The 26,170-nt window shown below is 51.1% G+C and overlaps 1 protein-coding gene across 4 annotated transcripts in view; it reads left to right on the forward strand.

Moving 5' to 3' along the window:
• EXOC6B (exocyst complex component 6B) overlaps window positions 1–26,170 on the forward strand; it is a 310,416-nt gene that overhangs the window by 278,612 nt on the left and 5,634 nt on the right. For all 4 annotated transcript variants that reach the window (XM_036382126.1, XM_036382128.1, XM_036382125.1 and 1 more), the window contains one exon: window positions 19,755–19,867. In XM_036382126.1, coding sequence (XP_036238019.1) covers window positions 19,755–19,867 — 113 coding nt within the window. The remainder of the gene's footprint in view (window positions 1–19,754; window positions 19,868–26,170) is intronic.

Raw genomic sequence — 26,170 nt, forward strand, 5'->3', positions numbered from 1 at the left:
CCCCAGCAAATCTGGGAATTCCAGCCCAGGCAGGAATTCCTTGCCAAGATCCCAGCCCAATCTCCCCTTTCCCAGTGGGAGCCATTCCCTGGCTCCTGTCCCTGCAGGCCTTGTCCCCAGCCCCTCTCCAGCTCTCCTGGAGCCCCTGCAGGCCCTGCCAGGGGCTCTGAGCTCTGCCTGGAGCCTTCCCTTCTCCAGGGGAGCATTCCCAGCTCTCCCAGCCTGGCTCTGCTCTTCCTGACCCTTCTCTGGGCTCTCTTTCTAGCAGTTCCATGTCCTTCCTGTGTTGGGGACACCAGACCTGAACACGGAATTCCCGGTGGGATCTCAGGAGAGCAGGACAATCCCACCCTGGCAGGAGTTTTCCAGCAGACACAGTGGGCCGGTGCCACTGCTCACGGACTTCCTTCCCAACCCCATTCCAATGGATATCCAAAATCCAGCTGGGAACACCATAACACTTTCCCTCCCCCACCCCACCAGCTTCCAAACTTCAGTCTCATCCCCACATCCAACCTGGCACTTTCGAGGAATTTTGGTTTCTCCGAAAAACCCAACCCCCCTTTTTTGGCAGGGGTGAGGGTTTGGAAACCCTTTTTTGGGCTGTGTTTTTGGAAGGTAATTGCAGGGAAAAGGGCTGGGCTCCGTGGGGTCTGCGTGCTGGTAGCTCCAGCGAGGTGGAACGCTCTGAAACCGGAACGTTCCGCGCTCCCGGAGCCAGAGATTCCTGATTAATAAGGAAAACAGGACGGCTTCCTCCCTCCGAGGGGCAGGGATTAGAAAAATTAAGCAACAGGGCTGAGGAAAAGCCTGGAGGGAGAGAGCAGAGTGATAACAAAGGAGAGGAGAGGAAGAATAATAAGTGTGAATCCCAAAAAACAGTAGGGAGGGAAGTGGTTTCCAAGAGGCAGAGGGAGCTGGGTTGGAGAAGGGTTGGATTGCTGAAGATGCACTGTGGATTTGCTGGGCGTCTTTTTCAATCTGTTTTCCAAATTCTTTCCTGTATTTTTCAGTATTTTTTCAATGCTTTCCAATATTTTATAATATTTTACTTTTTTCTATTACTGTTTCAATATTTTCCAATATTTTTCAGCATTATTTCAATGGTCCTCAATGTCTTTTAATTTTTTCTGATACTACTTCTTTTTTTTTTGTTTTCCAATATTTTCCTATTTTTTTTCAGCATTTTTCAATATTTTTTCAATATTTTTCCCAATATTTTATAATATCTGAGGTGAGAAATGCCACTGTCATGGGAATGACATCTGTAGGGAGTCTGGTCTTATTCCTTCCCCTTTTCCCTTTTCCCTTTTTTTCCCTTTTCCCTTTTCCCTTCCCTTCCCTTCCCTTCCCAGTTGGATTTTAGGGAAAGAATTTACCTTTTTAGGTATTAAACCAAATCAAAAATATTCAGGAAAGCCTCATTTTCCTGAGGAGTTAATCCATAAATGAAGGAGCTGGGAAGGCTGGAGAGTGACTTATGCCCCAGATCCACATTTCGCCTCAAAATCACGGAATCATTAGGTTGGGAAAGCCCTCCAAGGTCTCCAAATCCAACTTTGGGACCACGAGGGCTCGGGATGGGCAGCTGGGAGCGAGGGGGACGAGGGAGGGATGGATGCATGGAAGGAGTTTATGAATTCCATGAAGACCAAAGCCATTCCCAGAGGAATTCCGATGCTGTTTGTGGCAGGAGATCCCGGTTTCCCGCCGGCTCGGCCCCGTCGCCCTCCCCGAGCGTTCCTCCCTTTCCAAATGTCCTCCCCTAATGAAACAGAAACACATGGAGGCTTTTTTTTGCCCGAATTCCAGGTTAATTTGAAAAAGGCCGTTTCCATCAGACGTTCTGTACACAAAGGGCTCCGCGTTGCGACTGCAGAAAATTCAATTGTAAACTCCCAGCCGGGGCCTTGGGGGGCAGAGAAACGGGAGACGGGAGCCAGGCCCTCTTCCCAGCTGCACCGGGAGCCTGGCAGGGAGCAGGGAAGATTCCTTCCCTTCAGCTCCCATAAACCTCAAAGCATGGCTCAGATCCTCGTCCTTACCCCTGACTCCAGCCTTGCTCACATTCCCAGTGGCTTCTTTCAGATGAATTAGGGATTTTGCCTTTTTTTTTCCAGCTGATTTCAAGGGAGTTGTTCGTAAAAAAAAAAAAAAAAAGAAAAGTATTAAAATGGGATTCATCCAGTTTCTGATCCTAAATTTTAATTGCTGCTAATTGTTGCAATAAATCTGTCTCAGTGGCTGAGGCTGCAGCTGTGGCAACAGGTCCAGGTAGAGCAGCCCCTTCTAAGTTCTCTGCTTGCACTGGATTCTAATTCCTTAAACCTGCAGGAATCTGGGTGGGAAGGGGCTGGGAGCAGCCCTGGGAGAGGGGTTTGGGATGTTGTGGATGAGGCTGGAACGGCCCAGCCCAGAGCCCCCTGCTCAGGCCTGGCTGCTGCCACAGGCAAGGTGGGAATTGTGTCCCTGTGCCCCTCCCTGAGGTGAGAGCCCACCTGCAGAGCTGCCCCAGCCCTGGGGCCAACAGCAGGAGGACGTGGAGCTGCTGGAGAGAGCCCAGAGGAGGCCCCGGAGCTGCTGCAGGGCTGGAGCCCCTCTGCTCTGGAGCCAGGCTGGCAGAGCTGGGAATGCTCCCCTGGAGAAGGGAAGGCTCCAGGCAGAGCTCAGAGCCCCTGGCAGGGCCTGCAGGGGCTCCAGGAGAGCTGCAGAGGGGCTGGGGACAAGGCCTGCAGGGACAGGAGCCAGGGAATGGCTCCCACTGGGAAAGGGGAGACTGGGCTGGGATCTTGGCAAGGAATTCCTGCCTGGGCTGGAATTCCCAGATTTGCTGGGGCTGCCCCTGGATCCCTGGCAGTGCCCAAGGCCAGGATGGACACTGGGGCTTGGATCCACCTGGGACAGTGGGAGGTGTCCCTGCCCATGGAATGGGGTGGGATGGGATGGGATTTAAGCTCCCTTCCCACCCAACCCATTCCACGATTCCAGGATTCCATGATTCCATGTAATAAAATACATAATGTCTAATAAGTTTATAAGATAATAAACCCCATAAACAACATTATCTAATATTGTGTGTAACCATGTAAAGTTCCATATAATTGTTACATATAACACAGTGAAACCAATCCAATTTAATCCTATATCCAAAGGAAATGGACACCCAGGCTCACATGGCCTGGGAGCTTTGCCCCTGCTTTTCCCTCTCAGCTCCTCCCAGCACTTTTGGAGTTCACTGCAATCCCACCAAGGGTGGAGGGTTCTTAAATTACTCCCAGTTCCAGGGAAATTGGAGAGGAGGGGAAGTCCAGCCTTGCCCCTGGAGAGGGGCTCACGCCTCGTTACTCCCTGAGAATCCAGCAGGGAGTTCCCAGATGGGACCAGGTTCAGATGGGATAAGGTTGGCCCATCCCTGGGTCAGGGATGGATCACGAGATACAAATTTGGATAAAACCACAATTTGGTGTTCCCTGAGCACTTCTTTATCTCAGCACTTGGTGGCTTTTAGGAGCCCGAGGATGACTCTGGAAATCATTTAACCCTTAATTCCCACGGGCTCCAATTAATTTATTTCTTAATGAAGCTGCTGATTTTCAGCATCTCTGAGATCAGATCAGGGCTTCATTTGCTCATTTTTATTTCTCAGGTTTCATTTCCTCTTCTGTTGTATTTCCTGGGCTGGTTTTGCTCCTCTTTATTTCCTGGAGCATTTCAGGGCTTGGTTTGCCAAGGCCAGCTCCGTCCCTGGGTCTGAGAGGTTCTCTGGGAAGCCAGGGAGGTGAATCCAGGTGGGAATCAGGCTCTGCTCTGGGGAACAAGGGACACAACGAGGACAAACAGCCTCAAGTTGTACTGGGGAGGTTTAGGCTGGAATCAGGGAAATTTCTTCATGGAAAGGGTGGCCAGGTACTGGAACTTCCCGTGGAAGCGATGGGATGTCCATTCCTGGGGGAATCTAAATCCCTGGGGATGTGGCACTGGGGACATGGAGCAGTGGTGGCCTTGGCAGTGCAGGGAATGGTTGGACTCCTTGCTCTGAAGGATCTTTTCCAACCCTTTTCCATGATTTTAAAGCAGCTTCGCTTTTCCCTCCTGCCCACCTCATCTTTTCCCTGCTGCTTCCAGCATCAGACAAGCAGAGGATTAAAACCCCTCTGCATTCCCACTTCCACTGACACATCTTCTCCATCCACAAGGATTTTCCCTTTTCTTTTGCATTTTTCCCAAACTCAGCATTCCCGTTGATCAGTCGTACAATCAATTATTTAAATATTCTTTATTTCCTGCCTTTCCTGGAGGCTTTTTTTGCCCAAACAAGGGCTGGGCTGAGATTTAGGTGGGCAGAGGAGCTGCTGATGCCTGGTTGGAATGCAGGGAAATGCAGGAGGTCACGGAGCCACAGCCTAAATAAGTGATGGGATGTCATGAAAAATTCCTCTTGGAGCACAAGGAGAGTTCAGCACCTGCCAGGAGATTGCTTGGCTTTTATTTATTTTTAATTTTCCCTCTCTTTTTGAATTCCTTCTGTATTTTATTCATGTTTCTGTCTGGGCAGGCTCAGGGGGTTTTGGGGCCATGCAGAAAGCAGGGATTTTTTTTTTTGTAAGGAGAAAAGAGGATCAGACACAGAGAGGGGAGGCACAAAGCAGGAAGAAAAGCAGGAATGAGAAATGAGGCTGGGACAGAGCCTTGTTAGCAGCAAGGAGGGATGAGCAGCAGGATGAAACAGGAATTTCTCCACTCCATGGAATTTTCAGGGATGCAGGAAGCTCTGTGCATCCAGCTTATCCTGGGATTGGGTATTTGGGATGTCCCAGCCGGATCTGCTGGAGGTGGGAAGTGGATCCCAGCAGAGCTCCAGCATCTCCAAACCTCCCAGGCTCACCCAGGGGTGGGAGCAACCCTGCCCAGTGGGAATCATGGTATCCCTGGTACTGGAAACGGAACCAGTGGAGCCTCTGGGGTGGATGGAATTCCATCCCACATGGATCAGGAGATGGGGTAGAGGCAGCCAGGCAGACTCTTCCTTGGGACTGGGAATTTGTGGGATAAGAGGCCGCTCTCCTTCACTTTTCCGATGTGCTCCGATCCCACCCCTTCCCTGTGCTTGCATTTATGGATATCCAGGTGTTCTATCCATGTATCCTTTGACAGGGTCACCCCTGCATCCTATGGATCCTTCCCTTCCCTTCCCTTCCCTTCCCTTCCCTTCCCTTCCCTTCCCTTCCCTTCCCTTCCCTTCCCTTCCCTTCCCTTCCCTTCCCTTCCCTTCCTTCCCTTCCCTTCCCTTCCCTTCCCTTTTCCCTCTTCCCTTTTCCCTTTTCCCTTTTCCCTTTTTTCCCCCGATTTCCTTTTTTTCCCTTTTCCTGCCATTCCATTCCATTCCATTCCATTCCATTCCATTCCATTCCATTCCATTCCATTCCATTCCCTTTAACTCTGGAATTGCTCCTGTCCTCTGGTATCCCATCCAGAGGTTGAAAAGCCACCAGAATCACCCCCAAAAGTTCCTCTTGCTCGGAGAGTGACCCTTGAACTTGGGCTTGGGATCTCTTAGTCCAAGGAGAAGGATTTTTAGAGGATTTGACATCTAAAAAACACAGAGAGGGTGGCTTGGAATGGCAGCTGGAAAACCAGTGGAAAGCCAGTGCCAGGCTCGTGATTCCTTGGTGGTTTTTACTGCGGATTTTGCCATCCCCCATCCCAGCTCCTTTCTCTGGGAGCAGCTTCTGGCTGTAACTTTAATCCTGCTTTTTTTTATTTCCTGAAATAATTCCTTCTTTTTTTTTTTTTGTTTCTTCTTTTTTTTTTTTTTTTTGTCTTTTTGTGACTAACAATGACCTCAGCTGTTTGTTTAAGGAGTTCATAACCCCTCAGAAATGTTCCGACAACCCCAAGGAAGTTTCCAAGGAACCCTCGGGTTGGGAGCCTCTGGCATCGATCGGGGCTTCTGCTTTATGTTCCTATCAAACAATAACGAAATTAAAAGGGAAGGAGAAAATAAACACGTTTTGGGGTAAATAAAGACAAATTTATTTGTCTCCAACACCGCTGTTGGAGCTCAGGGAAGGGCCAGCAGACGGCTTGGCCCGGCCGCTGCTCCTTCCTGCCAGGAAAACACGCTGGGAAGAGGGAACGAGGCAACGGGACCATGGTGGAAACACACAGGACTCAGTTTGGGTGGAAAATGCCCTGAAAAGGGGCTTTGGCTTAGCCAGGCTGCCTAGACTGGGCTTAAAGTTGAGCTGGGCTTGGTTTAGGCTGAATTCACTGAGGTTATGTGAGTTGGATAAATCATGGAGGGGCTTTGGTGGGTTTGGGTGTTTTGTCCATCGTGGGTGAAAGAGGCGGGAGTTGGGGGCTCTGTCAGACCCAGAACCAGGAGTTTGGTGCCCAAATCCCGGTGGCAGATCCCTGACTCGGTGCCCAAATCCCGGTGGCAGATCCCTGACTCGGTGTCCAAATCCCAGAGGCAGATCCCTGATTCCAGTGCCCAAATCCAAATGGCAGATCCCTGATTCCAGTGCCCAAATCCCGGTGGCAGATCCCTGATTCCAGTGCCCAAATCCAAATGGCAGATCCCTGATTCCAGTGCCCAAATCCCAGTGGCAGATCCCTGATTCCAGTGCCCAAATCCCAGAGGCAGATGAGGGTTCCATGGATGTGCTTGGATCTGCTTTGGCAAATCCTCCTCCTCTGAAATTCTGTCTACATTAAATTTCCTTGGATTTTTTTCATTACTATTATTTTTATTTCCTGTCTTTTTTTTCCTTTTCCTTTCTTATTTTTTTATTTATTCTCCCTTTTTCCCCCCTTCCTTTCCCCTCTTTTATTCTTTTCTCCCTTTCATTTCTGCGTCTTTCATTTTCTTGTCACTTTCTTCTTTTGTTTTCCCTTCTTTTTTTCCTTCTTCCTTTCCCTTCTTGCTTTTCTTCTACCTTTTACCTTCCTTTTCTCTTTTTTCTTTTTCTCTTTCTTTTCTTTTCTCTTCTTTCTCTTTACTTTCTTTTTTCTTTCTTTCTTTTCCCTTCTTGCTTTTTACTTTCTTTTTTCCTTTCTTTCCCCCCTTTTCCTTTACTTTCATTTTTCTCCCTTTTCCCCCATTCCACATTTACTCCAACCTCCCCAGAGCAGTTTTCTCCCATTTCAAATTCCCCAAAATTCTGGAAAACACCTTCCTTGGAGATGCTGCTGATCTTTGGGGCAGGAGGAGCATCAGATTTAGGGAACACCTGTGGAACCTTTCCATGACCACGACAGCAACGTTGGGACCCAATCCCATTTTTTGGCAACCGCTCCCACCCCAAACCCTCCACTTCCAGCCCTATTAAAATCCTCTAAGCACATTTTTAACCCCAAAAGGGACTTTTTATTCTTCCCCCATCACCGCCCTGGTGTCGAATCCCCCAGTCCCAGGACTCCACTCTTCTTTTCCCCCTGGAAATCGCTTTGGGGTGGGGTGACAGCTCCTGGTGCACATCCTAAACCCTCTCATCCCGGGTTTCTGCCCTGGCTGTGGCCGCACAGGGAATTCTGCGGAGCCGCTCCTCTCCCTGCTGCTCCAGCTCTTGGCACCCAAAGTTCCCTTTGTTTGTACCTTTCCAGGGCTGTGACAATGAGCACGGGGCCATCCAGGGGTTACTGTGACACTCCAAGGAAAAAGCCTTGGCTTTTGTTTCCCAGAGGTTCTTGGGTTGCTTTTATCTCCAACAAATATCCATAAATCCTGCTGGGGCTCCCCGTGCCCGGGGCCGTCTGGCGGATGCAGCCACGGGATCAAATCCTGCCTCAGCTCCTGCTCAGCATCATTTTAATCCCAGGAATGTGTGTTCCTGCAGGATCTGGGGCTTGTAATTAATTAGGAGCCAGACTTGGGTCATCCAGGAGTTTTTCCGGGTTGCCAAAAGTGTGGCACGTTCTCCGCTGGAGTTTCTGGCTCCACGCTTTTGTTCCCTGCGAATTCCAAGTCCCAGAGATGGTCTGGATCCACCAAAAAGGGAACAGGTTCAGATAAACTCAGGGCTTTCTCTGCAGGAGGAGGTTTGTGGAGGGGGAAAGAGGCTGGCCATGTTCCCAGGCAGACCTGGAGTGAGTGGGAATGTTAAATCCTCCTCTTTTACCATGGAATGGGCTGAGTGGGAAAGGACCTTAAAGAACCTGGTTCCACCCCATTCCTCACCTTCCCTATCCCAGTGTGCTCCAAGCCTGGCCTGGAGACATTTCCACTTTGGGAAACCTTTTCCAGGAGTTGGGAAGGGGCTGGAGAATCCCTGAGGGAGCCGGGCAGGGGCTGCAGAGTCCCTGAGGGAGCCGGGCAGGGGCTGCAGAAGCCCTGAGGGAGCCGGGCAGGGGCTGCAGAGTCCCTGAGGGAGCTGGGCAGGGGCTGCAGAGTCCCTGAGGGAGCCGGGCAGGGGCTGCAGAGTCCCTGAGGGAGCCGGGCAGGGGCTCAGCCTGGAGCAAAGGAGGCTCAGGGGGCCCTTGTGGCTCTGCACAGCTCCTGCCAGGAGGGCACAGCCGGGGGGATTTGGGATCTTATCCCAGGGAACAGGGACAGGAGCAGAGGGAACGGCCTCAGGGGAGCTCAGGGTGGACACTGGGAATATTCCTCATGGAAAGGGGGGTCAGGGATTGGAAGTGGCCAGGGAGGTTTGGAGTCCCCATCCCTGAGGGATTTCAAAGCCCTGTGGATGTGACATTTGGGGACAGGGGGCAGTGGTGGCCTTTGGCACCCACCCTTCCCAAATTCCCATCTCTTGCCGTGTCCCGGGGACCATCCAAGATGCTCTCACCTTTTCCAAGGATTTATTTTCTATTTCAGTTTATATTTGTCCCCCTGTGCTACCCCTCCCAGGGGACGCTTTGGTGGCTCCTCCTTCTCCCCAAGCACCCCAAGGACCTCCAGGCCACCTCCAACAGGTCTTGCTGCCTCAGCCCCTGCCCCTAATGAACAATCGAGAAAGTCTTTAATTAGCAAAGCCACATTTCTGGAAGCAGAAAAGGGTCACGGAGCCGCCGGACCACCCGCGGGTTCCCGCATCCCGCAGGTGTTTGACTCCTTGGAGCAAGGAGACCCAATCCTTTTGTTTCCAATAAAAAAAAAACCCCACGGAGAAGCAGTTCCAGGGCTGAGGCTGCCTCCTGCAAAGCCGGGCCAGGGCTCTGCCGTGTGCTTTGTGTTTACAGTGGAGCTTAAAGAAATAAGCATCGGTTACATAGGGGGGAAAAATGAGAACGCTCTCAAATTGGACCCCAGGGCAAGGCTGGCTGAGAACAATGGATCTGCTAAACAAAACCTCCGAGGGGAAAGGAGGAAGTTATCAGGAAAAGCAGGGATGTATTAGTTTAGTTTCTTCAACCAAAAAAAAAAAAAAAAAAAAAAAAGAGAGAGAGAGAGAGAGAGAGAGAGAAAAAAAAAAAAAGAAGAGGGAGGCATTCCAAGCACTTGAACTTGAGCGGATCCATTTCGCCGCCCAGACGTTCTCCCCTGGCGCGGCCGAGTGACCCCGGCCGGCGTCGGCGAGCGCGGAGCTCTCCCGTTCCCCGTTCCCTCCGTGGCAGCTGGGACAGGAGCAGCAGCAGCAGCAGGAGGAGGAGGAGGAGGAGGCAGGCAGCCGCCGCTGCCTCCCGTCACGCGTCCGTCCTGGAAAAGAGACGGGAGGACGGCGCTGGGATGCGGCGCTCGCTGGGAAGAGGGCAGCCAGAGTTTAGGAGGCCACGGCCTGCGGACGGTTTCCTGCTGGGCCAAGGGACCCACGGGCTCCTGGAGCGCCGTGTCCCACTGCAGTTCTGCTTTTTCTTGGGGTTTTTTTTTGGGTGGGAAGCCCTCCATGGGTCGCTCCATGGTTGCTCCCGCTGGATTTGCCATGTATTCCACCCACAGGGAACAGCACAGGAGCTGCTTCATCCCCTGCTTATTCCCAGCTTTTCCACGTCCATCCCGTGCTGGTGGGTGCTTCCATCGGTCCCCAGCCCGAGGAGGGCGGGAGGAAGCGCCGCTAATCCTCATTAAATGTATAAATTTATGGCCCCGTGGTGCTGCAATGTTTAATCAGGGCTCCGTGACTGTGCCGTGCTCCGGGTACAAGTTCAGTGCAAGGTGAATCTTGGCTGAGATAATCTGGAAGTTCAGCCGGAGGTGAAGGCAGCGGCGGCTCCTCACAGCCTGCCTGGGGTGAGCAAGAGGTCACCTCCTTTTTTTTTTTTCCTTTTTTTTTTTTTTTTAGCCCCTTTTTTAACATGTAAACACAAGAAAAAATTGCAGCTTCTCAGAGGATTTGGCATCAGCTGAGCGGCAACAGGAAAGAGAAGCGTGGAGTGCTTGGCTCCGTGGGGCTCGGGGAGGTGATGCCTGGTGGTTTTTGGGGATAACAGGAGAGGTTTGGTTCAAACAGCACAAATCTCACGGGGTTTTGACACCAGGGAAAGCAGGAATCCTCAGGATTTGCTGCTCACCCATCCCTGCTCCCTGCTGCTGGTGGGATCCCTCAAAGGGAAAATGCCCTGGCTGGGGCTCTGGGTGTCCCAGCCCGGTGCTGGTGGCACTCGCTGGGCTCTGTCTGTCCCAAAAGGTGGCTCGGTGTCACCTGCTCCCTGCAGGTGCCTGGGTTTGCTCCTGGTGGGCAGCACTGACCCCTCCCAGCCCAAAAGCTCTCCGGCTGCTCCGTCAATCAGTTGGGAATGCTCTCTCCAGGAAAAGTGGCATTAAAGTGATTTTTTTCCCTTTTTGGGAAGATTCTTTCCCAACTGGGAAGATTTGGGAAGACTTTTTCTCCAACAACGCTGGAGATGTTTCCTATAGGTTTATTTGGACAACTCCTGATTTCTCCCCTCTGAATCCCCTTTCCTGTTTTTAGGGGTTTTGTGCTTTTTCTGTGCTTGTGGTCACTCTTCCCTGACTAGAGGATCCTCTGCTGCTGAAATATTGGAATTTTCCACGTTATTCCCTAATGTTTTCTTTGGAGCCACTGATTTGGACATGTGGGTCAGGCAGGGAAACCCAGAAGGCCGTGAACCCTTGGAATGCAGCAGTGGAAAAGGAATTCTGTATTAATGGGACAACTGAGAACGGAGCCATCAACTCCCAACCACAGAGCTTTTCCAAAATCCACCTTCTCCTCCCCAGAACACCTTCAAAACAGCCTCTAAGGAGTATTTACACATATGTGTGTATACACAAGTGTGTGTGTATATATATATGTATAGATATATATCTATATATATCTCACACTTGCAGACATTTTTTCAGGTTATTCCAAAAGTGTGTTCCAAAGAAAACATGCACATAAATTATGGTGTATTCCTTCCCCTTTATAAAACGTTGGTACACTGTGCTGATTTCTAATCCTAAAATCAGGCAGGAGCATAGCACTGCAAAGCACTCGTGCTTATGAGACTGGGCAAGGTGGGACGAAGAAAAAACATGAAATAAATCAGAAATAACTACATTAATTTGGGATAAAATAATTAAAAGATAAAGTGTATTAATATATCAATATTATTGTCGCCCTGAGTGCTTTCCAAACATCACATCCCGAATTTCTCCCCTGTGGTGTCGGATGCTGATCCCAGAGGGTTTATCCGGCCCCATCCTTGCTGGGTGCAGCTCCACCAGAACCCGATGCTGCTACAGGAGCCATCTTTGCCCGGGGAATGAATCCCCCTTTGTGGTGGCTCAATGGAAAAGCCAAGTGTTATTCAATAGTGGAATTCCCTGCGGAACGCTCTTCCGAGCCTCTTTCATTCCTCCTGGCTCCCGCCCAGCATTGTCCCCGTGTGCCATCGGAGGGTCTGGAGGGTGGGAATCCGCCCGGCTCCGGGCCCAGCCTTCCCTGCAAACTCCTGAACCTGCCTGGAGAATGGGATGAGCCCAAGGGGTTATTTTTAGGAGTGCAAATTGGGCGCTAAATCCAGCAGCTCCACTTGCTTTTGTTCCTGTGGCCGTTCATAAAATCCCCCTGTCCGGGTGTTATCGCTGGGAACGGCTCGATCCCGAAACGTTGAAATCTCAGGGGTTTTGCACCAAATTATTTTCAGGCCTCGTGTGTTTTTATTTTCCAAGGGCTGTGCCATGGGTGAGAGGAACTCGGGATTCCCCTAGAATTTAGCGGAGCTTTCCCTGCGGGCAAAGATCCAGTGGGTGACTAAAGGCAGGCCTTGAGCGCAGCTTGGGGGGACTTTCCAGGGCTGTCACCCCTGTCACACGTGGTGCTGATCCTCAGCGTCCCCACTGGACAGCCCTTTCCAGGAACGAATCTTCCCAATATCCAGCCTGGCTGTTCCATCTCCTCCTGTCCCTGTTCCCTGGGATAAGATCCCGAATCCCACTCTGGCTGTCCCCTCCTGTCAGGGAGTTGTCACAAGATCCCTCCTGATCCCTCTTTGCTCCAAGCTGAGCCCCTTTTCCAGCTCCCTCAGCCACCCCTGGGGCTCAGAAACACAAATTTTCTGAGGTAAAATCCTGCAAACTTTTTAACAAGACCCTTGGAAGAAATTCCTTTGGGAAGAGGAGAAAAGTCAACTGCGTGTAATTCCAGCGTGGCTTCAAAGCAGGTGGAAAGCCAGAGGTGGAAAGCCAGAGGTTTTCCTCCTAATAAATGATGAATGTTTGCAGCTGGAAAACCAGGAGATCTCTCTGTGCTAAAAAAGCTTTGTGGAGCCCTTTCCCTGGAAATCTGGGCTATCAGGAATACAAGAACCTATAAACAGGCAATAATGTGAAGCTGAAAATAATCCAGACTGGACAGATTTGGGTTTTGTTGGTCTCAAACCTCTCTTGGTTACAAACTGTCCTGGCTGCCATAAATCCTTCCACATTCCTCTCCTGTTTCGTTGGGGTTTTTTTCCAGGAACTGTTTGACTTTTGCAGCTAGAAAGAGAAAAAAAAAATCAAATTGCTGCTTTTAACTTGCAAGATCAACCCAGTTAAATGTGAGGTGAGGAGCTTGGAATTGGTTCTCTTCCTCTCCAGGAGGATATCCCTGGGTGGGACATCCCAGGAGGCCTGGAGGAGTCACTTGGGGTGGTTGTGTCTCACAGAGAGGTCCAAGCAGGACTCTTGGATCTGTAGTAATTGCCAGAAATCCAGGGAATTAGGGGAGCACCTAAATTAAGATTTTTCCTTTCCCTGTGCTCCGTGTGTGGATCCCTTTCCTTGTCCATCCCCAATTCCCTGCGGGTGCTCTCCAACCCCTCACCCCAAGAACACCCAATTCCCAGAGCAAATCCTCCTTTCCAGTGAAACCAGTGACAAATCCGCTCCTGTTTTCACTTAAACCACGATTTCCCCCTCCGTGCCTTCCGCAAATTCAACAACAAACATCATGTTCCAATTCCCGGTGCCTTTTCTTTTTGGGAACGCTATTGTCCAAACCCCACGTCTTCCCAGGGGTTGGAATATTTCTTTCTCTTTCAGTATTCCTTTCCCACGAGGCGTAATTGAAACCTCCCCAAAATAAATTATTTGGACTCTGCTTGTCCGTGGCTGCTGCTGCTGGAAGATCCTTGGGTTTTTTGTAATCCGTGACAATTCCCTGCTGGATGGTGGAAGGGGCTGCTCCACCAGTGGTGGGATGGGTTATGGACGTGGACAAACTGGGAATTGACACTGGTTTTCCATAGTTTTGTGTTTTTCATGGAAGTTTCCAGCAGGACTGGGTGTCACCACTGTTTTCTGATCCCACTGGGGCATCTTGTCCCGTCCTCCAGGTGGGACACAAGGGTGGCCTCTCATTGTCCCCTTTCCTGAGGAGCTGTGGAGTTCAGTCAGGGAAAGGAGCTTTTTGGAAAAAATTCCTCCCGAGGTTTAGATTTCAAGGTGGGACCTCGTACAAATCAAAGCTGGTTTGTGGACGGTGTCAGGTCAGAGGCTGTTCATGCCAGGTACAAAAACCCTGGGAAGAGGAATATCAGATGATGGAGCTTTTGAGAGCTGTTTTCACCTTGGATCTGAAAATATTTTCTCCTTCTTCCATGGAAAAGCAGAGCAGGGCACTCAGGGACGTGACCCAGCTCATGGACGTGGCCCTCAGCAGGGTTCAGGGCAGGAATGCTGCTTCCAGCTGGGAAAACACCAAACCTGACTGAATTCATGCTTTTCCATGCCCTGGGGACATAAAACTCATCACAAAACTTGGCCATAACCACGTAGCATCGCTGTCACTCCCGTGGGGATCTGAGTGTCCCCAAAATCCCACCGTGAGGAAGACTTTGCCCCACCTCGACCCAGCTGTGTGTGCTTGCAGAAACAAGGACTGAGTTCCCTAATTTAGGCTTTTGTTGAAAGAAAGGTTTAGTTCTTTATGGAATGTCTCCCATAAACCCTGGCACCATCTCATCAGCTGGGATGGTGCTGGCAGAGGAAGGTCCTCCCAATCCATCATGGTGGAATCCAAATCCATCCAATCCCACCAAATGCATCTTAGTGCTCCTCCTTGTCCCTAGGAGGAGGAAATCTGGTGGTGGACCAGAGGGAAGTTTTTTTTCTGGGATGAAATCAAAGAACCACCCTGGTTTGGAGGGACCTTGAGGGCTCATCTGGTCCAGCCTGGTCTGAGGAAGGAATGGATGGAAGGAGCCCTGCCCTGTCCATCCCAAAAACTCCAGCAGTGGGATCCCCATCACATCCAGGGGAAGTTGTCCCAGTGGAAGATGGGGCTCCCTCCAAGGAATTTTTTTCTTGTGTGGAGATCAAACCTTTCCTGTGGCACTTGGAGCTTTGCTCCTCATCTTCTCCATGGGGTTCCTTGTGAAGAGAGATCTTCCTCTTCCTCCTCCTGTAGCCACCCCTAAAGGACTGGAAAAGCATGATGAGGGGATGTCTCTTATTTAACCAAATCCCATCCCTTTTCCTGGGAAAAATGGCACATTCCCCTGGGAATTTTGTGCAGGTCAGGAGCTTTTGGGGCAATTCCCCGTTGGGGGATGCTGGGCCAGGTGGGGCAGTCACAGCCCCAACCCTGGAAGTGTCCAAGGCCAGGTTGGACACTGGGGCTTGGAGCCACCTGGGATAGTGGGAGGTGTCCCTGCCCATGGGGTTGGATCTGGGTGGGCTTTGAGGTCCCTTCCCACCCAACCCATTCCACGATTCCATGACTGTGACACGGGCGCGAGCGTGCGAACGCCGGTGGTGGCTTAGATCTGGTTCCAGGAGCTCTGGCAGGGCTTGCAAACCGTGTTTGGAGTCAGTTTGGATTCACATTCCAGTGCTCCTGGCTTGGCCGGGAGGATTCCATCCAGATTCCACGCTGTCGTCAGACAGAACAAACTGTCCCTGCTCTCCTTCCCATCTGGAGGGGGATGCGGAGCTCAGCCACGGCCTGGTCTCCTCCTGCAGGGACCTTCCAGCCATCCTCGCCCTCTGCTTGAGGTGAGGGGTGTGAAAATTTGTCTGCTTGGATAAAAAGGACATTTTTGAAGAGTTTGAGGTGGTGCCGTTGCAAGGGGGGTGGAAAGGAAGTGGTTTTGAGGTAGAACTGGTGGTTGGATTTGATGATGTGAAAGGTCTTTTCCAGTTTAAATGATTCCATGATTCCATGAATTGGGGGGGGGAAAGTTCTTCTAGGGGAACCTGGGACAGGCTGGGAGCTGGCTCCCAGTTTAATTCTTTCATTCCAGCATTTCCTTCTCTTGAATTCTACACTTCAATTTGAATACAAGCTCATGTATGTGTATAAAACCAATTTTAGTACTTTTTTTAGTACCTTTTTTCTGGCATTTTTTTTAAACCATCCTCCTCCACTTCTCCATTTTTATAAAGCTGTACCTGCACCTCTCCCTGCTCCTCCTCAAGATGTTCCTGGAACCCCGGGAAGCTGCAGGTCCCCAGCCCTGAGCACATCTGCAGCTTCCTGATCTTATCCCATTCCCACATCACCGTGGTGAAAGCTCCTCTTAATTTTTCCCTCCTCGTTTTTTCCCTTTCTCTCCTCTCCTTTTCCTTCCCCCCCACCCCCCAGTGGATCTGCTGTCGAGTTTGATTTATGGCCTTGAAAGGGAGACTCCAGTTTAAAGAATTAATGGTATTTGCATATTTGATTTGGAAACTCCCCCGGCAGACCCGCGGCAGCCCCGCGCCGCCGGCTCTTTTTTCCCTTTTCCCTTTTTTTCCCTTTCCCCTCGGCCCGTTCAGATTTAGCAGCAGAGGTGAAAAGTTGAAGCAGTAAAACCAATAAAACCACATTTATGTGACAGATAAATCGTCTGGAGGCAGCTCTCCCTGAGCCTTCGGGCTTCCTCCTGCAGGACCTCTCCCCTCCGGAGCGCGACCCGCGGCCGGGCCGGGAGCGCCGGCAGCCGGGGCCAAAGGTGCTGGCCCCGGCCGTCCGCGGACCTGCCGAGCCAAAAAAGATGGATGTGGGCAAAGAGTTGGAAAATACACAGCCCATCCGTCACTGTCGGGAGCCACCTGGGGGTGGTCTGGCTCTGCGAGAGCTCCGGGAAGGTCCAGGCCGAGGTGGGAGCGCTGGGAGTCATGGAATCAATATGGTTGGAAATGTGCTCAGAGATCGAGTCCAGCCTTTCCTCAGCACTGCCGAGGCCACTGCTGACCCATGTCCCCAAGTGAAGCCTTCAAATCCTTCCAGGGATAGGGTCTCCATCAGGCTGGACAGGGCTTTCCATGAGGAAATTCCCCAGTGTCCACCCTGAGGTTCCCCTGAGGCCGTTCCCTCTGCTCCTGTCCCTGTTCCTGGAGGCTGTGCCCTCCTGGCAGGAGCTGTGCAGAGCCACAAGGGCCCCCTGAGCCTCCTTTGCTCCAGGCTGAGCCCCTGCCCAGCTCCCTCAGGGACTCTGCAGCCCCTGCCCAGCTCCCTCAGGGACTCTGCAGCCCCTGCCCGGCTCCCTCAGGGATTCTGCAGCCCCTGCCCGGCTCCCTCAGGGATTCTGCAGCCCCTGCCCAGCTCTGTTCCCACCCTGGACATGCTGCAGCCCCTCAGGGTCTCTCTTGTTGGGAGAGGCCCAGAACTGCCCCAGGATTTGAGGTTGTGGCCCCAGCAGTGCCAGCACAGGGGACAGGCACAGCCCTGGTCCTGCTGCCACCCCAGTGCTGGCACAGCCCAGGTGCCTTTGGCCTCCTTGGCCACCTGGGCACACCTGGGCTTGTGTGGAGCTGCTGTCGATGGCTCCAGGTCACTGGAGTTTCTCTGGGAGTGGAGCCATTCCCTGGCTCCTGTCCCTGCAGGCCTTGTCCCCAGCCCCTCTCCAGCTCTCCTGGAGCCCCTGCAGGCCCTGCCAGGGGCTCTGAGCTCTGCCTGGAGCCTTCCCTTCTCCAGGGGAGCATTCCCAGCTCTGCCAGCCTGGCTCCAGAGCAGAGGGGCTCCAGCCCTGCAGCAGCTCCATGTCCCTCTGAGCTCCTGCACTGCTCCCAAGCCTGTGTCAAAACAACTCCCAACGTTTTAATTCCATCTTCTCCAAACCCCTTCCTAATCCTCACTTTTTTTTTTAATTTCCTTTCCTCCTTCATCCCTTTCCTCCTGGCTCTTTACTCCCCCTCCCCACGAGCGGCTACCTGGCCCCTGGATGCTCCGGCCGGCCGCCCACTTTCCATGGCAAGAAACTCGTTCAGGCTTTGTTTGGGATTTGCCCGAGGCACGTTCAGCCTCCCAGGGGCCACCAGCAAGAGGTCTTTGGCGCGTTGTGGGGGTTCCCTTTGAGCCTCTACAACCATGCGACTCCTCCCAGCAGCCGCCAAGCCCCACGGAAGCGTTTTGGCCCCGGCGCTCGGCCTGAAAAGCGCCTGTGAAATCATATTTAAGGTTGTCTCTCTCGAAGGTGCCCCCTTGGAAAAACCTCCTGCCAATGATGTTCAGCTCGGGTTTGTAGTTCAACACAAAGGCCCCGCCGGACAAAGCCGAGCGGGACCCAGGCTGGAAAAGCCCTCTTAGGTCCCGGCTAATCCATCCCCCCCGCCAGCCCGGGGGATTGTTCCCGACAGCTTGTTTTCCTTGCCCTGACCTACATAGTCAAAAAGAATCTTGTTGCACATTTTTGTTTTGTATCTGGAGGTCTCGGAGGAGCTAAATCCCCTTCTTGGCGGGGCAGGATGCGTTGTTAAACAGCGCCGGGCCTCCAGGAAAACCATGGCGACGCGGGGACAATGAGGCCTCTATGGGCCCCGCTTGGCCGCGGGACGGGCCCGGCCTCTCCCGGCCCCGGTGGTGGGCACCGGGACGCGCCGAGCGGGCGATGAAGACGTCCACGCGCTTGGCAGGCTGTCCCCAAATAGAGTGGTCACAGTGGCGCTCCAAGACGGGATCTCGGGGAGGGGGGAACGGCAGGAGCTCTTAATTAACCTGCTGTGGATGGGGCAGAGGTGGTGGAGCGGCATCCCGGGAATCCTGGGCCGTGCCGCCACGGGTGGGTGGAGAAGGCGAGTCCTCGTTGAGGTGAGGAGATCCACGTGTGGGGAGGGAAGGGGAGAGCCTGGTTTTTAAGGAAAACAAGGGTGGGAATAGTGTGGGAAGAGGGCATTGGACTGTGCCTTCATGGGTGGGTGGAGAAGCCAAGTCCTTGTTGAGGTGAGGAGATCCTCGTGTGAGGAGAGGATGGCAGCTCCTGATTTTTTAAGGAAAATAAGGATAGGAATGGTGTGGGAAGAAGGCATTTAGGGAACCTGGACAGTGCCCTCATGGGTAGGTGGAGAAGCCAAGTCCTCATCGAAGTGAGGAGATCCTCATGTGAGGGGGCCATAGCAGCTCCTGGTTTTTTAAGGAAAACAAGGATGGGAACAGTGTGGAAGAGGGCATTTAGGGAATTTGGGCATTTAGGGAACATCTCTGACCTGTGGGGCAGGGATGGATATGGAAATGCTGGGGGATGGTTGGACTTGGTGCCCTTGGAGGGCTCTTCCAGCCAGAATAATTCTGTGATGCACAGCAAATATGTGCCCTCATGGGTGGGTGGAGAAGCCAAGTCCTCATCGAGGTGAGGAGATCCTCATGTGAGGAGGCCATGGCAGCTCCTGGTTTTTTAAGGAAAACAAGGATGGGAACGGTGTGGGAAGAGGGCATTTGGGCAACCTGGGCTGTTGTTTGCCCGTCCCTCACCTGGCTGGGAGGAGCGGGGTCGTTTGTGGACACGAAGGGCTGCAGGTGGGAATTTTGGTGGTCTGGAGCAGGGACCGTCACAGATGGCTGAGTTAATCCCTTTTCCTTCCCCCGCTGCCAAGGCCTGGTGGTTTCTCTTACCAACGTCTGGAAAGCACCTGGGACTCCCAGCTCTGGGAGCTGCTCTCACCCAGAATAACCCCCCCAAGCCTCCTCTGGGCTTTGGAGACACTTCCAGAGCACTTGGAGGGTGTTGGGATGGACCCAGGGTGGTGAGAAATCCGTGGGGAATGGTTTGAATGACACTGGGGGTTGTTTGGGGACAGAAGTTATTTTTGGTGACTTTGACCCCAAAAGTTTCCTCCTGCCATGGCTGAGAGGGTCAGGGCACTGGGGTTGTCAGCCACGTCCTTGAGGTGTCTCAAACCTAAAATCCCCTTCAAATACCCAAAACTGGGGATCACAGAGCAGGAATGCTCAATGGCTAATTTAATACAGCCCTGCATAAATCAATGTTAAATATCCCTAAATTAATAATGAAGTACAATCAAGTTAATGATGAAACCTTAACAGAATAATATTAAACAAATCAATAAAACCTGCATTCTTTTTTTTTTATGGATAACTCCATCTGCCCAGGACCTCTGCCAGCTTCCAGGGAAACACCTGCTGCCTTTTCCAGCTTTTTCAAACCCCGTTTGTTTTTCCTTTCAGCTCCTGGATCTGTTCATCCAGTGGGATTGGTCAACATATTTGGCCGACTACGGACAGCCCACGTGCAAGTACCTTCGTGTGAACCCCACCACAGCCCTCATCCTGCTGGAAAAGTGAGTGTGGCCCCCAAATCCCGGGAGAATTTCCACCCCCATCATGCCTTAGCAGCTCTTTCTATCCCTGTGAGCAAAGATCTCAGGCCCTGGGTGGACAGAGGGAACTCAGATGGAAAAATTCCATTTTATCCCGTTGACCCGAATCCCACATTATCCAAATCCAATGGCTTGGCTGTGGCTCCTTCTTTTTATTGGCTCTTAAGCAGAGTTTTTCTTGTCCTACCAGAAAATTTTGCTGTAAAGATGAACCTCCAGCTCCAAAATCCTTTAAAATGTGCTGGGCTGCAGGCAGGAGTGGCTCTCCCGAATTTTTCAGTGTTTGGGCAATGCCATGAACAACTTTTGGTCATGAAGTGGCTGGGCAGTTGGACCATGTTGTTGTAGGTTCCCTTCCACCTGAGAATATTCTGTTTTATTCCATTCCATCTCTGTATTTCTGTATTTCTGTTTCTTTTTATTTCTATTTTCATTTCTATTTCTATATTTTGAATTTTATTTATATATTTCTGTTTATATTTATCTCTATTTAATTCTATATTTATTCATATTTCTGTATTTTATTTCTATTTATTTCTATAGTTCTATATTTATATTTCAATGCATTTCTTTTAAAATTTATTTGTGTATTTTTTTTACATTTCTATAGTTCTGTTTATTTCCATATTTATTTCTATTTCTGTATTTTATTTCTATTTCTTTGTTTCTATTTCTATATTTTTATTTCTATTTATTTCTATAGTTCCACTTATTTCTGGTTTTATTTCTATTTCTGTATTTTTATTTCTGCATTTCTGTATTTCTTTATTTCTATATTTCTATGCTTTTATTTCTTTTTATTTCTATAGTTCTAATTATTTCTGTTTTCATTTCTATTTCTGTATTTTATTTCTATTTCATTTCTATTTCTATATTGTATTTTCTATTTATTTCTGTTTCTGTATCTTTATCTCTATTTCTATATTTCCATATTTCCGTATTTCTATTTTTTATATTTTTATGGTTTTATATTTTTATATTTTTATTTTTTATATTTTTATTTATCTTTCTGTATTTCTATATTTCTATACTTTTATTTTTTATTTCTACAGTTCTATTTATTCCTATTTTTATTTCTATATTTTATTTCCTATTTATTTCTGTTTCTGTATTTTTATCTAAATTTCTATATTTCCATACTTCCATATTTTTATGTTTTTATATTTCAATTTATTTCTATTTCTCTATTTGAATCTCTATTTTTTTCTATTTCTACACAGCCCTACATTTTTATTTCCACTTCTTTCTACTCTCATTTACTCCCGTTTCTCCCGCCTCCCTCCGGCGGGGTTCCCGGAGAGCCCCGATCCCGGTTCCGTGGGGCCAGAGGAGCCTCCGGGGCTCCCTCAATCCATCCTTTGAGGGCCGTCGTTCTCATGCTCCGCACGGCTCCATCCCAAACCCTGGAGCGGTGCCGGGAACAGCGCCCGGGGCTCCGGGGTGGCTCCTGGGGGGCTCTGCCAGTCCCGGGAACGCTGTGGGATTTGCCTCAGGAAAAGCGGGATTTGCTTTGCCTGTCACCCCTGCCCGTGGTGGGTCTCCCAGATGATCTCCGCTGGTCCAGCTCCAAGCTGGCTTGGGAAGGATCCACTCTGCTCCTGCTCCCGGCAGACCTCCCAGGTCGTTTTCCAGCTGGTGGGACAGAGAACGAGCCAAAAAATGGGAATTTAGCGTTTTCCAAGCGGCTCCTGGCACGGGCGCTGCAGTGCTGGGTCCTGCATGGAGGAGAGGGCAGGAGGGGATCCTCGTGGAGTCATGGAATGGTTTGGGTGGGAAATGGACCTTAAACCCCATCCAGTTCCATGGGCAGGACACCTCCCACAGTCCCAGGCTGCTCCAAGCCCTGTACAACCTGGCCTTGGACACTTCCCAGGATCCAGGGGCCTTGAATGTTCTTCTGGAAGTGTGGCCCCAACCCTAAACTCGTCACCTCCTCCTCGAGGAGAATGAGAGACCCCAAATCACCTCAAACTGCCCCTCATTCTCTGATTCCATGGTTAATCCAACCCCGGCTGCATCCCTGGAAGTGCCCAAGGCCGGGTTGGACGGGGCATGGAGCACCCTGCGACAGTGGTGGCATGGGGGCGGCACTGGATGGGCTTTAAAGATCCCTTCCAACCCAAATTATTCCCTGGATCTCTGATTCCGTGAGCGACCTTGGGGTGTCTGTGAACTTTGGGGTTCCCTCTGTGTCACCATGGTCCAGCTCCTCTCCACCAGAGGAGAAGGACAGGTGTCACAGTACCTCAGGACACCCCCAGGGCACCAGTGAGGGAAACTGGGACTAAACTGGGTTTAAAAGGACTTTTACACCTCGCGGTGTTGTTTTCATACTGGTATTTTATGGTTTGTGTCATCCCTCAGTTATGTGGGACCGTGGGTCAGGGATGGGTGTGGAAATGCTGGGAATGGTTGGATTTGGTGACCTTGGAGGGCTCTTCCAGCCGGGATAATTCTGTGATGCACAGAGAATTCGTGACCCAACGTCTGTGATGGGGAAGTGAGAGGTTTATTCAGAGCTAACAGCAAACTGATAAAATAAAAGCACACCAAAATCTGGGAGTTTGGCCATGCAGCATCTGGGAGAGCCGGGGAATTGAGGCAGGCAGTGAGCTGGGATCCTGGCAGAGGCTGGGAAGGCAGTGGGACAGCAGGAGAGCAGCTCCACACTCAGTGGTGTTAAAATGTCACCAAACCCCAGCCTGACTCATTTCATAAAGTCATAAAATCATGGAATGGTTTGGGTTGGAAGGAACCTTAAGGATCATCCCATTCCCACCACATCCATGGCAGGGACACCTCCCACTGTCCCAGGTGGATCCAACCTGCCTTGGGCACTGCCAGGGATCCAGGGGCAGCCCCAGCAAATCTGGGAATTCCAGCCCAGGCAGGAATTCCTTGCCAAGATCCCAGCCCAATCTCCCCTTTCCCAGTGGGAGCCATTCCCTGGCTCCTGTCCCTGCAGGCCTTGTCCCCAGCCCCTCTGCAGCTCTCCTGGAGCCCCTGCAGGCACTCTGAGTTTTCCCTGCATTTTTCCCTTCTCCAGGGGAACATTCCCAGCTCTCCCAAAGCAGAGGAGCTCCAGAATCCTGGAATGGGTTGGGTGGGAAGGGGCCTTAAGGATCATCCCATTCCCACCCCATCTATGGCAGGGACACCTCCCACCATCCCGGGCGGCTCCAAGCCCCAGTGTCCATCCTGGCCTTGGACACTGCCAGGGATCCCCTCGGAGGGGTCTCTGTCCATCCCCCATGAGCTCTCCCGAGGCTCCTTCCTCACTCCAGGCACATCCTCTGCCTCCCATCCCGCCGGGAATCCCGGGGGGGATTCTGAGCAGGGGCCGGCTCAGCCTGTAACCTGTTCTCCTGGTTATCTGTGTCCCTTATCACCCCGGTGTCTGTGTCTCTCCCAGGATATCCCGGGTGTAAGTATGCGCTCGCTCGGGCTTTCACCCTCACCTGGCAGGGCCCCGATTGTCCGCTCTCAATGGAGCCCGAAACGCTGGAAATGCAAAGTGCCTCTGGAGCGGGGCCCTGCGCAACCCGATCCTCCCAAATGCACTAATTAGAGCTAAAAGAGGAGCTTTTACCCCGCTGCTTTCTTCCCCTCCCGGATTAATTGAGACAAAGCTCGGCTCTCTCCGAGGTGGTGTTTGTTGACAGGGGTGGGGACAGCGCCGAGCTCGCCTTTCCCTTCCTTTCACTCCTAATCCTGGGACCGGCTTCCAAACCCGCGGTTATCCCGAGGCTCTGCTCGGAGAAATAAAACTGGGGAGCTGCACAGCCTGTCCCAAATCCTGCAGGATTTTGTGTCCCGGAGGCAGCTTAATTAATAGATAATAGTTAATAGCTCAGTGCTTGCACCTTCACGTGGTGTCTGGAGATTCCAGCAGCTCCCAGATGCTCCCAGACTTCTGCAGATCCACCTCTGTGGGTTTGTTAATGGTGCTTCCTGTTATCCCAAAGCTCTTCTCAGGAAAAAAACCCCATGGATCCTCACAGCCCAACCCAAATCCTGCAGGATTTTGTGTCCTGTATCTTAATTAATTAATAATAGTTAGTAGCTCAGTGCTTCACGTGGTGTCTGGAGATTCCAGCAGCTCCCAGATGCTCCCAGACTTTTCCAGATCCACCTCTGTGGGTTTGTTATGGGCACTCCCAGTTATCTCAAAGCTCTTCTCAGGGGAAAAAAAAACCCCGTGGATCCGCACAGCCCATCCCAAATCCTGCAGGATTTTGTGTCCTGTAGGCAGCTTAATTAATGAATAATATTCAATGTCTCAGTGCTTGCACCTTCAAGTGGTGTCTGGAGATTCCAGCAGCTCCCAGATGCTCCCAGACTTTTCCAGATCCACCTCTGTGGGTTTGTTAATGGCGCTCCCTGTTATCCCAAAGCTCTGCTTAGGAAAAAGTCTGTGGATCTGCACAGCCCATCCGAAATCCTGCAGGATTTTCTGTCCTGTAGGCAGCTTAATTAATGAATAATGTTTAATGTCTCAGTGCTTGCACCTTCACGTGGTGTCTGGAGATTCCAGCAGCTCCCAGATGCTCCCTGACTTCACCAGATCCACCTCTGTGGGTTTGTTAATGGTGCTCCCAGTAATCCCAAAGCTCTTCTCAGGGAAAGAAAATCCATGGATCTGCACAGCCCAACCCAAATCCTGCAGGATTTTCTGTCCTGCATCTTGATTAATTAATAGTAGTTAATAGCTCAGTGCTTGCACCTTCACGTGGTGTCTGGAGATTCCAGCAGCTCCCAGATGCTCCCAGACTTTTGCAGATCCACTTCTGTGGGTTTGTTGTGGGATCAGGGCTCCAGCTGCAATCCCGTTCCATCCTGTTCCAGAGCTTTATCCATCCAGCTCCTTCCCAGTCATCCCAATGCACCCCGAGGTTTTCTCGCACAGAATGTGCACTGCTTCCAGAACATTCCATGGACCCGAGCAGGTCCCACGTGGTGGGAGATGGCCCCAAAGGTGCCAGGATGGAAAAGCTCTAAATTCCCAGTGTGTGGAAGGCCTGGGAAGAGCTTTCCAAAGGTACAGATCAACTTCCAGCACCTCTGGCGTCCCTCTGGAACCCAGGAGAGCTCCCAGCCTTCCTGGGGAAGGGCTTGGAGACCTCCTGGAGCTGTTTGGAGCTCCAGGGGAGGATAATTATCCCCAAATCCATGACAGCAGGACCCGGGCCACTCCAAACTCCACTTCCTGCTGGCACAATCACTCCCTGGTTCTCCTGAAGGAGCAGCTGCCAACCTTCTGTGGCTGAGAAATAGGGAAAAGCAAACAAATCCCGATTTTTTGATGACTGGAAGTGCTCCAAGCTCTCCTGTTCCTGTTGGGAGAGCAGCTCCCAACAATTTTCTGGTAACCCCAGAAAATTCCCCTTTAGGATAAAGCTGTTATCCTGGATTCCAGTTCCAAGCCTGGTGTTTTTGGGAACATTTCAGATTCCCTGTGGCTCTTTCTAGGAGATTGAAGCCTGGAAAACCTTGGATGTTTGTTTGTGGTCCGGAAGTTTGGAGAGGTTGGTGTTGTGCTCAGGTGATCCCGTGCCAGCTTCCCAGGGATCGTCAGTGCTGTGTCCCTGTCACTTCAACACTTCCTTTAGGTCCCCACAGCCAAAAACTGGGATTATGGGATGCATCCAAAGCCCTCAGCCTCTGCCAGATCTGATTTACCCAGAAAATCTTTTACAAATTGGGATGATTTGGAAGAGCCGAGCCCCAGCAGGCTGGATTTTGGGAAGTTGTGCCTTCGAGGAGCTGCTGGAAGGTTGATGCTGGTGGGATTTTTTTTTCCCTTCTCAGCATCCTTAGGAAGTGTCCCAAGCCCTGTTCCCCCCAAAAATATGGATCTGGGAATGCGGGAGTGCATGACCCCCTCCCAGCTTTGCCCCCATCCCACCTCTTGCTCTGCTGGGCTCTGGATTTATGGAGAACTCCTGGAGACACCATGCTCCTTCCAAACAGCTGGATTCCTTCCTGGAATGGGAATTATTCAGCGTTATATTTAAGATAAATTATATACATTTATATAATTTATATTTTTTATTAATCAGGAAAAAAATGGGATAGTGGACGGTGCCCCTGCCCATGGCAGTGGGGTTGGAAATGGGTGGGATTTAAGGTCCCTTCCAACCCAAACATTCCGTGATTCCTTGGAATATTTTATAAAATTTAAATTCACAACTCCAGACCTTCCCAGCCTCCCCTAAAGCTGCATCTCGTGCATGCAAGTTTTAATTAAAAAGCCTTAATTCTGTG

This window comes from Molothrus ater, chromosome 4, assembly GCF_012460135.2.
Source record: "Molothrus ater isolate BHLD 08-10-18 breed brown headed cowbird chromosome 4, BPBGC_Mater_1.1, whole genome shotgun sequence".
Classification (NCBI taxonomy): Eukaryota; Metazoa; Chordata; class Aves; order Passeriformes; family Icteridae; genus Molothrus; species Molothrus ater.